General features: G+C 39.0%; 1 protein-coding gene across 4 annotated transcripts in view; it reads right to left on the reverse strand.

Moving 5' to 3' along the window:
* The window catches only part of PEX1 (peroxisomal biogenesis factor 1), a 54170-nt gene that overhangs the window by 12708 nt on the left and 28913 nt on the right, over positions 1-12549 (reverse strand). For all 4 annotated transcript variants that reach the window (XM_008163454.4, XM_008163453.4, XM_008163456.4 and 1 more), the window contains exons 12-20: positions 11487-11657; positions 10035-10189; positions 8659-8848; positions 8253-8419; positions 7348-7482; positions 5619-5683; positions 2674-2816; positions 2487-2590; positions 770-946 (exon numbers count right to left, since the gene is read on the reverse strand). In XM_008163454.4, coding sequence (XP_008161676.2) covers positions 770-946; positions 2487-2590; positions 2674-2816; positions 5619-5683; positions 7348-7482; positions 8253-8419; positions 8659-8848; positions 10035-10189; positions 11487-11657 — 1307 coding nt within the window. The remainder of the gene's footprint in view (positions 1-769; positions 947-2486; positions 2591-2673; positions 2817-5618; positions 5684-7347; positions 7483-8252; positions 8420-8658; positions 8849-10034; positions 10190-11486; positions 11658-12549) is intronic.

Genomic DNA, 12549 nt, shown 5'->3' on the forward strand with positions numbered 1-12549 from the left:
CAGAGAACCTGGCCTACCCCCAAGGCAACAGAATCTAACAGAGGAAAGTCCCCCTCCCCAATGAGGAAAGAGATCAAAAGTCACCCTAAATTATTAAATAAAATGTAAATGTAATAACTAAAGAAGGGTACCTAGGCTAAGCAACTTTGAAAAGAAGGCATGGAGAGTGGCTTGCCTGTGCGCCCCTATATAGCCTGGAGTGGGGCATGAGGAATTATATGATGCATGCGCAGGCCAAAGAGATACTACTACCAAAATACTTCGATTAAAGGTGCATGGGGCATGAGCACACCTGAAGTGGAGCACCCATGGGGACACTACTCAACGAAGAATTATCAGGTGTCCACGCTGATATTATTAGGTATGTCAACTGCTTTTAGTATCCTAATGTTGGGAAAATGCTCACTGACCCTAAAGACACTCAGGTGAGGGGCTACTGGGTTCTATCTTGTCAATATGCATGGGTTCAGACCAAAACAAATCAATTTAACATCTTTTCTAAATGGCAAATATACTTTAAAAAGTTAAACTAATTTTGTCACAGGGAAATTATTACAATTTTAATAAGCTACAAATATAGAATAAGATTTAAACTATCTGTCAGAGTTTACAGATCACAGAAATTATAGGAAAAGGAGACATTTTATTTAAATATAATTTTTCCAAAAGTGGCAGAAATCTATTTTGTGTAAAGTTAACCTCTCTAAAATATATTTGTAGCACAATGCAGTAATTAAGGAAATACTTTAAATACTTGAAGTGCACTTACTTGTGGTAAACTTGAACCCAAGCTAGCATGTATTGCCTCTAACTGGGCATTGTACAGTAAAGCTTTTAGGTCAGCTCCTGTGAAGTGCTCTGTTTTTGCTGCCAAATGCTGAAAGTCCACATCATTTGCCAAAGGCAGAGAATGACTGAGGGCTTTTAGGATTTCAAAACGAGAAGTCTAAAAAGAAAAAAAAAAAAAAGGTAACGTCATCTGTTTCCTGCTTCTAACTGCTATTCAGTACTTTGACAGTCATTCTCTCAAGCACTTTCTCAGGAGGTCAAACTAATCTACAGAAATGTAAGTTTTGGAAGGAATACTTGTATAATTAAAATAGTACATATATGAAAATACTGCACAATCTATTTTCAAATACAAGCATATGCTTATTACTACTATCACTTAATTTTTCTAAGAAAAATACTGCCAAACAAAATATCCAGTGAGCCATGAATTCTCTGAGCGCATTCTCTAATTATATCATCAATATCCAAGATTTTTAAATACACCATTAAATGTGAACTCTCATGCACATTTTATAAATATAACGTATAAATATAAGAAAGTCCTTGCCTTTTTACCAGTTTTCACCTTTCTAAACATAAGAAGAGAAGTGTCCAGACAAAGGAAATGACCCTATTGGCCTGAAGAGCTCATTTTTTTGTCCTATGGAAATAGCAATGAAAAATATTTGGATAGAATGTGTTTGCATTCTTAGTGCATGGGATTATCTATCTTTGTGCATGTGAGTATGAAATGGGATGATATCTATTAAACTTGCCATGTAAATTGCTAATGAATATTCTCCATTATAATTAGGAGCAATCAAAGGGACAAATCCTGCAATCTCTACTGGCCTGATCCAAAACCCACTAAAGTCACTGAAAGTCCTTCCATTTACATCAGTGAGTGTTGGATCAGGTCCTATGACTGTACATAACTGTCCAAATGCTGATTAAATATGTTTCCATTGCATGCAGGCCAGGTAAGGGAACACCCAAACAGCTGGACTCCATGCCTACCTGCTCTGGAAAACACTGGGTCACTAATTTGCATGGGGAAGCAAAAGGCCATGTACTCTACTCCTCATCATGCCCTGCAACAGCAGGTGAAATGGAGACCTGGGCCCTGTTGGCAGATGGAAATGACAAATTTCAATCTCCACAATCCCTGCTCCTATGTATTTCCTGTAAGCAAAGCCCCTTTTATGTGGGCTTTGTCCACAAGATCATGATTGGTTCTACATCTGTGGAAAACAATGGAAGAATATCTGGAGAAAATAAACAATAACACTACCAGTCAAATCAAATCAAATATGGCTGTCTACTAAATGGGATTACAAACATCTGAAGGGTTACATTCTTTCTACAAACACAAGACCTAAGAATACTGGGACTGATTTTACACTGCTTGAACACTGCATAGTCAGTTACACAGTGCAAAGCGGGCGTAGAACTCCATAATTTTGATTTGGTCGTGTTTTATCCCCATTTTACATTCATTGCATCTGATCCACTCTGCATTACTCCAGTTTTATACCAGTGCAATTCCACAGAAATTATTAAAGTTACACAGGTGTAAAACTGAAGTGATGCAATGGTGAACCAAGTCCACTTTGTTCAGGTGTCCATGACTACACAAAGTACAAGGTAATGGAGAATCCTGTTCATTATTCTAATTTTTTTCCTTTCATATATGGTGTAGTATATTGTTTCTTCACCTGATCAGGAGGAGGACAGTACAGGCATTTATCCAGTCGACCTGGCCTCAACAGAGCAGGGTCAATCAAATCAGGACGACTAGTAGCAGCCAACACATAAACCCCTTAGAAAAAGTAAGAGATTATCATTAATGTGTTGAACTCATGCCTTTTAAAAATTAAAAAAAGACGCAGCTAAATTATTTACCTTGTAAGCCTTCTACTCCATCCAGCTGAGTCAACAGTTGGTTAACCACTCGGTCTGTCACTCCAGTATTATCATGACCTCGTCGAGGGGCAATGGAATCAAACTCATCAAAGAAAACTATACAAGGCTTGGCTGCCTGTGCTCTGGAACAAAATGCAATCCTTCAATTCAGTTTAGGTTTAAGCTAAGTAAAATAAATCTGCTTAGAGATGTGAAATATGTGTTCTGTTTGGTTTGTAAGGACTTGTCTACACAACACTTATTTGTAGCAAGTTGGGGTGTAAATCTACCCTGTGCTAGTGGGGATCCTACTAGTGTGCACTAAAAGTTCTGTAGTATTTGATCTACCCCGCTTTGAAAAAGGAGTAGACTGAAGCACAGTAGGGAACTTCTGGTGTGCAGAAGCAGGGTTCACACAGACGCTGAGAGCTTGTCTACACAAACATTTAGTTTACAGCAAGCTGCTGTGTGAATCTAGCCTGCACTAGTCTGCCACAGTCTAACTGTTCGTGTGAACCCAGCTAATGCACATTAAAAATCCGCTAATGCGCTTTGATCTAGTCCTGTTTCAAAGAGGACTAGATTAAAGTGCTCTACCAAACTGTTTATGCCTGAACTGTTAGACCGTGGCAGAGTAGTGCGGGGGTAGATTCACACCGTAGCTAGCCGCAGCCTAAATGTTTGTGAAGGTAAGCCCTTAGTGCAGTGGTTCTCAAACTTTTGTACTGGTGACCCCTTTCACATAACAAGCCTCTGTGTGTGACCCCCCCTTATAAATTAAAAAAACTTTTTTATATATTTAACATCATTATAAATGCTGGAGGCAAAGCGGGGTTTGGGGTGGAGACTGACAGCTCACGACCCCCCCCATGTAATAACCTCATGACGCCTTGAGGGATCCCGACCCCCAGTTTAAGAACCCTTGTATGGCAGACTATTGCAGGGTAGATTTACATCCCAGCTTGCCATGAACTCAGTGTTCATGCAGGCCAGTCGTGTGCAACCTTATTACACAGGAGGGCCACATAAACCTAATACTCCTAGGGAAATTCTGTGCCAAAACATTAAAAATTCTGCGCACAATATTTTCAAATTCTGCATATTTTATTTGTCAAAATAACACAATATAATCACACTGGTTTCAATTATTTTTGGTCATTTATTTCAAAATACCTGTCAGCAAGTATGTCTGTAACAATACAGGCAATAAAAAAAGATTCGGAAAATGTTTTTTGACAAATAGATTCTTTACTAGGCATATTAATACAGAACTCTGAATAATAATTCATTTAAACTTCAATACAGAACCATATTTCCCGCACCCCTCGGAGTCAGGGAGGTAATGGAGGAGCTGAGGGAGAGGGAAGTAATTGCTGGGAAGGAGTCTGGGTGTGAACTTGGAGGGTTGTTGCGTATGAGTGGGAAAAGTATGGAACAGTTTTTTTTGGGGGGTGGGGATGGACTGTTAGGGAGCTTCCCCCATGCAGACCCTGGCTGACCCCTAGCTTCTCCGATTCAGTCAGGCACATCTGCCGTGTCCCCATGTGTCCCTGTACCCCCATGTATCCTTGCATGCCCTGTCCACATGTCTCTTCACCCCCACTCAGACACCCACTCCCCCCCATTCCCATGTGTCCTTCCACCCCCACTCAGACACCCCATTCCTGTGTGGTCCTGCATCCCCTCCCACATCCCCATGTGTCTCTGTGCCCCCACTCAGCCACTCCCCTGTACTTGTGTCCCTGCACCTCTCCCCATGTGTCTGTGTGCCCCCCCTCAGCCAGCCCCTTCCCCCTGTAGCTCTGCGCCCCCTCCCGCTCTGCCCAGATGGCCTTGCACCTCCCTCCCCCTGTGACCCTGGACCTCCACTCCCATTCAGCCCCAGTCTGTCCTCCCCCACTAGCCCTTATGAGCTCCTGTCTGACCCCCCAGCAGCCACACGCTGTCTATCTCCCCATAGCCCCTATCTCCTGACGTGGCCTGACAGGTGCTGCAAAGAAGGCAGGCTCTTTCTCTTCCCTAGCAGGCTGGGAGCGGTTGCTGTGTTCTATCGCCACAGTGCCCTCTGGTGAGCAAAAGGTAGAACTGCAGCAACATTCCAGCAGACGCTTTTTTCTGCGCAAAAAATTAAAATGATGTGTGGCTCATTAATTATGCGCACGTGCAGTGGCAAGGAATTCCCCCAGGAGTAACCTAAGCACAACCTTGTGTGGGCCAAACAGATTCTACAGATTTTAATAAGATTTAAAATCACCTGTATTGGTTTATATTTTCAGTTCAGCTTGTTTTGTATATTTTTAGATAGAAACAACCTATGTACAGTATTGTTTATTTATACACTTGTGTAAACTAAAATGATGTAAACATGACGACAAAACGCTAATGAATCGGCCATTAGTATATTGTACAAAGCAAACAGTGGGCCTTATGAAATGCTCTGGTGGGTTGTGTATGGCCCCCACGCAGTAGGTAGACAAGTCCTAATATAGTTACATTTAATTATAGAAGGCAGCAATTATTATGGTTTCCTGTGGAAATGAACTGCTTTGAAGAACAGGATTTCCTGTTAACTACCATTAATATTTTATACTTTATTTTGTACTTATGTCTATTTCCTTCTGAAGTTCACAATTATGGTGTTAAAATACTATGGAAACTTTAATATCAATACAAGCAAACATGTTTGTAAAGTCTTATCCAAAGGCCGCCTACACAATAAACTGCAAGGAACTCAATTTATCAAATTATGAAGAATGAAGGTTAAGTTGACCCTGTCAGTATTTTAACATGTGGTTTCAGCAGGTCTAGATATTTCAGACCTAATGATCAAGACCCATTAAGCCTGCTCTTTCAGACTGCTGACTAGGAAATTCAAATAATTATTTTTAGTATCAGCCATGAAAGTGGAATCTATTTACAACAACATTTATTCTTAGAGAACCAACCTGTTAAAGACATCTCGAACAGCTTGCTCACTTGCTCCAATATATTTACTGAGGAGCTCTGGTCCCTGTAAAATAACAAAATGAGAAGACTCAGGAGTTGTGTTTTTTCTTAATTCCATATCACTGTGGAATCTACTAGCAAGGTGGGTTATTTATGCAAGCACTAGAGAATTTGAAAGTAACAGGCAAGCAGTGGTTCCCAGGTGATTCAAAAAACTAGATAAACTGTGCCAGGTATTGCTAATTTCATTGGCTCTCAGTTTTCCTGCTATAAAGGGAAATGTGTTACAGTATCACAAGTCTGGGGATTGTGTTCTGAAGATACATTTAAACTATTCTGGCTAGCTGCATTACCCACTGAGTTAGAATCCTTTTATAAAGAAGAAGAAATTAAGAATACATAACAACATTTTCTAAAATATACTTAGTGATTAATTACAAACAAACTCTCAGAGATAACATTGTGTGGCCACAGCATGAAGTCACTCAGTGGTGCTTAGATAGCCAGGGCCAGATCCATAAAGGTACTTAGACATCTAAGTCTTGGGTTTAGGTGCCTAAATCCCAGTTTTGGCTCCACTGCAATTCACAAATCTCCTGCCAAACCCACTCAGTGCCTAAACTTTCAGGATAAAAGTTCCCTCTGTGCCTATGTTTCTGCCTCTGGTGTCCAGATACCTGTCTCCCACTTAAGCCTCAGACTGAGGGCATGTCTACACTTACCTCCGGCGTGATCGATCCAGCAGGGGCTGATTTATCGCGTCCAGTGAAGACGTGATAAATCGACCGCTGAGGGCTCTCCCATCGACTCCGGTACTCCACCGGAGCGAGAAGCGTAGGCGGAGTCGACGGGGGAGTGTCAACAATCGACCTACCGCAGTGAAGACACCGCGGTAAGTAGCTCTAAGTACGTCGACTTCAGCTACATTTTTTTCATAGCTGAAGTTGCGTAACTTAGACCGACTTAGCTCGCCCCTCCCCCAGTGTAGACCAGGCTTGATTCTGGGGAAAGATAGAAATAGGCATTTGCCTCCCTATCTTGTGTGCAGGGCTCAACCCGGTAGGTGGCTGCTGAGCAAGCCTACTGGATTGGCCCCCATTCAAAATTGCCCTGGCAGTGCCCACCTTATAACTTTTAGCCCAGTGGTTAGAGCACTCACCTGAGATGAGAGAGCCAGGTTCAATATTCCCCTCTCATGGAGGGAGAAGGATTTGAAGAGGGGTCTCCCACCTCCCAGGAGACTGCTCTAGCCAATGAGCTATGGGATATTCTGATGGGGGGGGGGGGGGGGAGACCCTTCAGTCTCTCCTATTGAACCTGTTCCACTGTGGATAAATAACAAAAGAGTGATTCGAGCGGGGGACTGGACCCTGGGTCTCCCACATCCCAGGCAGGTGCCCTAACCTCTAGACTAGAGCATCATTCATTCACACACACACACACACACACACACACACACACACTCTCTCTCTCTCTCTCTCGCCCCCCCCCCCCCCCCCGACTAAATTTATCCAAGTATTTATCCGGAAAAATTAAATGTTGTAACAGTTTCTTTGTGGTCATGATAATGACTTCATTTTAAATGTGAGTTTCTTATTTTGGTATTTGTTTTTGCATATATATTTTACACACACACACACACACACACACACACACTTAGACAAAGTAACTATGTTGGGATTTTTTGTGTTAATACAAAGAACTAATAAACCATCAAAATTTTGTTACCTTGATGCTGATAAAATTCATTCCACTCTCTCGGGCAACTACACCTGCTAACAGAGTTTTTCCTGTTCCAGGAGCACCATACAACAAAATTCCTGTCCTCTGTCGTATCGGCAGGTTTGCAAATAATCCTGGATACTGAAAATACAGAGTCATCAAGAGTAATACCTATTTCCAAATAATTACTTATTTGGAAACATAATGTAATAATTGGCTTCTGACGAGTGTTTCTTTATATGGATATTCTTGTGAGATTACTTACTTCATCCACATTATGACCAGAAGGGCTCATCTCAACTGATATTATCAGTTATATTATAATTATATAATTGGGTTATATTAAAGTAGCCTATTATAAAAAGTTCAAAACCATTTCTTTGAAAAGCTCTATGGTGAGTTTCTCACCTTTACTCTGGTACCTCTACATTGGGTAAGAGAGCCAGGCTGATGTAAAAGGGTACTAAAAAGCTCCATAACCAGCTAAGGGAAGAGTCCTCTGGTTCAGGCACTGCAGAAGATAGCTGTAATAATGTTACCTTCTCAGGACCAACTTACAAGCTAAGGAGTTGAAGACAAGCCTGGGGTTGGGAGGAATGTGTCCAGGTCAAGGCTGCAATACTGCAGAGCTTCTGGGCAGCGCTACGGCCCATAGGCTTGGAATGCCTATGTTATGTTCTCTAGGCCTCTCAAGCCTTCAGAACATCTCAGGTAAGGAAGGGTGCAAAAATGTCTTAAAGGCACCTTAGTCTTCCCTCTACTAGGATTGCAAGTTCTGTGCTGTACCTGTAAGAGTCCATTTTTTCTAAGAGTAGCTGTTCCACAAAGTAAAATTGTTAATCAGAGTTCCAGAAACACAATGGTTTGTAAAGTACTGAAGCATTTGTTCCTGGTTTAAAAGAAAAGGGTACCTTTGTGGGTAACTGGATGGTATCCATGAGTATTTGCTGTACATCCTTTAAGCCACCAATCCTGTCCCAGCCCAAGTCTTTAGGTTTGTGTAGGTTAACATTTCTCAGAGATGAAGGAGTAAAATCTTTTAAAGCTTTTTGAAAGTCCAAGGTTGACAGATTCAAGTCTGTTGAAAAAAAACCCCCCAGGAACAAAAGAAACTCCAGTTAAAATCAATTTAGCCTTATGGTGGGGGAAAAAAAGAATATATGCATATGATATCAAGACAACAAAACTTTCTAAATAACAGTTAAATGCATTTTAAATGTAAAATATAGAGACAGTTTTACTTGCTTTTGTATTATTGCAAGCATGTGCCATATGGTACAACTAAAACAAAGTAGAGATTTGGTGACTATCACATACCTTCCTTGTTGCACGCTCCCTTATTAGAAACACAGGAGTGTATGGCACGATCCACTAGCATTGTAAAATCTCTAGCTATAAACCCTTCTGTTTCCTTTGCAATATGCTGGAGATCAAGATCATAGAATCTGTTTATTTTGGAGTTCAATTTATTTTCTATTATGGAATGCAGTAATTCACATCTTTGCTCCTGAAAAATAAAAATATACAGTGAATTTATACATAGTTTTATCCAGATATGAATTATTATCTTAAGCTTAGAAGACTCAAATGTTTCAGATAATGAAAAGTTACCAACATTTCATTCAACATAGGAGTTTTGTGACTAATATATAAAAAATACTAACACAAATTGAAGAAAAATTGATTATTTTAATCTGACCTTTCCTAAGAGTTCACCAGCTTTACAATTCTAAATGACCAATTGACCACTGTAACCTCTAGCCCAGCAATGATCATTTCAGAAATCAATCTTTCTATTCTATCCCAGTCATATCTGCATCACAAGCACTGGAATAAATTCCAAATCAGAAATGAAGAATGAGAAATCCTAGGAACAAACAGACCAAATCACACAGGTATAAAGGGCCTGATCCTGAGAGGCGCTGAGTACCCTCAACTACCTTGTAGAATAAGGCCTATACTGGAAATTTTCATTTGTATTTGGACACTGGTTAAAAAACAAGTCTGGGTAATTTCAGATTACAGAGTTGTCATACAACATAGTTTTTCAGGGGAAGTCTTTTCTTCTGTCACAAGTCAGCACAAGTCAGAGATCTGACTGCAGTCCTTGATTTTTTAAATGGCTCATTTATGACAGGAGAACAATAAGCACCATAAACTTGGGTACGATTCCAAGGTGTTGTGGGCATTCTCTTACACACTAGTACAAAATGCAAATCTTTTTATTTTTCCTTAGAGTACACTATATTTAATACATTGGTTGCCATTTCTTTTGTACCGTTTCAATACAGTCTATTTTTAAGAGTAGAAGGATATATTAATTAAACCAATTTTTGAATTAAAACAAACTAGTACCCTTTAAATATTTTACAACCCAAATACAATTTGGGAAAGTATACATTATGGTGAAGGGTCTGTTAATTTGGGTGGTGGGAGACAGACTCACCACTAGGCATAACTCTCTGTTTTTTTCCCAAAAAGGAACCCTGAAGATAACAGATAGAAAAGTTATATGCTATTTAATATCACAAAAGACCTCTTAAAATCCCCCAATAGTGTTGTGGTTTTGGTTTTGTTTTATCTCAACTTCAGCAGCAAACTATCCTTTTTTGTTACCTTTTTGGTGCAGCATCTGAGGCTGTAGGGAAGTCACAACCAACATTTTGACCAAGTTATTCAGTTATTGCATTTACCTGATCTGGAGGCTGGATATGTTTGAAGCATTGAAATATATGAGTTCCTTGACCAGAAACAAGGGAAGGATGCAGAGAATGTTCAGACTGGCTTGTGGCAATTAATGCAATCAAACTGCCCATGGAAATAACTTCTTTTATCACATCTTTCAAAACTAGATATAGAAGACATTGTTTCATGAGTAATAAAAGATTATAAGTTTCATACATTTATTAATGCTGAGTATTTTTACAGTACTAGAGATATTATATAACACCAAGTACTACACTAACTTTTCTGTAATGTATTATAGAACTGTTATCATCTAAACAAATGCATTTATTTTTCAAGGCACAGTCTACTCCAACAAGGAAACACTGTCAGAAATGCTTTGCCTAGAACTAAACTTGTATAGTTATTGATGAGATCTACCCTGTGATATTAAAGATGATTTTCTCTATTGTGAATTCTGCTGTTGTATCTGGTATGAATAAAATGCAGAAAGCTATAATCCCAACTCTGCAGCGTAGTCAGGAAAAAGTTGAAATAATAATATACTTTAGATAGTTTATTGTATGACTTAGCACAATACTAAGATGTTGAACTGTATTGTGTGCCAAGCCATTGTACTAAGAGTTTAGGATAAACAGCAGTTTTGAACTACTTAGATCTCTAGATGTCATGTACAAAAATAAAGTGTATAAGTAAGGCAGATCATTTATGCTAACTTTTAAAACTGTGTATCAAGGTTGTGTGCATAAAACAAAAATGAAGCACTAAGACATTGAAGTTGTACATACAACTACCCATTTTGTAATTTAGGTGAACATTTTTGAAAATGTAATCTCACTGTGAATTCCAGAAACCACAAAAGGAATTTAATTTAAAAAGTTGCAATCTCCCTTTGACACTGCTTAGAAAATTGAAGATCTGTTATAGCTTAAATCCTACCAGGGCATAATTTAACACAGTTAAAATAATAAAATACATTGATCTTGATTATTTCATATTATGTTATTTCAGTCTCTTGTACTGAAAATGTTTATGTGGAGAGATTTTAATGTTGGCTGCACTTCAGAGAAAAAGATCGTATGGAGGATGCATTGTCCAGTTCGTCCCTTAAAGGCTAGGGTTTGGAAAAATTTAAATAAAATAACCGATGACTTGCACACAATGAAGTGCACCAAGTAGATAAGAAAGGTACACATTCAGTTAAAAAAAATGCTACTTATGCATAATAATCTATATTAAAACTGGTTCAAAATTCATCTGGAACTTGTAAACTGTGGCAGTTTATCTGAGATGTGAACAACATAGAATGCTAAATGATCCAGAAGTAGGGATGGTGAAAATAGAACTGTCCAGACAACTGTCATTCAGGTACAAGAAATTCTAAATTACAATACATTTTTATCCAGGCACATAAGAAGCAACAGGAAAAAATTACCCAGAAGCTTCTAGCATAGCATTACCATGTGCAAGTCTATAGCTCTGAACTGCTTCAGGGCTGTTCTCATGCTCTGGTGTAGAAGGAACTCCAACAATGTGATCAAGATCATCCATCAGAAGAATGGATGGCTGTCTCCATGCTGCCTCTAGAAAAACTTCCTCCACTTTTTTTCGTATGTTTTCTAATCTTTTTCCTAAAACAAAAATACAATCTTAGTATCAAAACACAGCATGAAAAAGTTAAAATTTGTGCTGGCAATGCAAAGGGCCTTAAAATGACTCTAAATGGGCAGCTAAAGATTCTCCTTTATGGGAGGAACTTTCAGCTGGCTATGCCAGTTCTATATGAATGCTCGCCTCCACCCCTGGAATAGGGATCATGCCGGGGGCAGAAGGGGGAATGGCCAGACACAGACATCCAACACAACCGGATCTTTAGTTTATACAACATCAGAGTAAACTAGAACAGCTTCAGAACTATATAAAGCCCAGGATTACAAGGAAAGGATGGTCAGTGGAAAAGTGGCAAAAAGCCACATTTGCCCTCCTACCCTTTATGTTGCACCTAAGTACTTTTGAACTCACAAGAGAACCTGAATGTCAACAAAGACAACTAGCACAATCTGAGATCAAGAAGTTGTTGGTACATACAACAATTAGAAATTGTCAATACTACTCTAGTTCAGCAAGCACTGAAAATTTAACAATACCTTCAGAAGAATGGCAGGTTTTAAAATTCACCATTCCTGGTTTTCCAATGAAACTATATATAAAGAATATTTATTTTAAATGTTTGCTTTTTTAAAAAGTGATTTTTCATCAGATGGACAAAGTAATTTACATTAGATCTATAAAATTTGTAAAAATATTAAAATTTCTAGACCAAACTTGAAATTAGAAACTAAAGGCTATTCTATACAATGTTAAGTTTGTACATTCCTTAACATACAAAAAATAATTAGTTCTCACTAATTTGATATACTTTCACCTGTTCCATGAGAAAAAGAGTATAGATATAATTATATTCAACTACTTTTGTTCCATTCAGCACAGAGAAAAATACACAGTCCAATTTGCACTTTCTTT

Source organism: Chrysemys picta, chromosome 2 (assembly GCF_011386835.1).
Source record: "Chrysemys picta bellii isolate R12L10 chromosome 2, ASM1138683v2, whole genome shotgun sequence".
NCBI lineage: Eukaryota > Metazoa > Chordata > Testudines > Emydidae > Chrysemys > Chrysemys picta.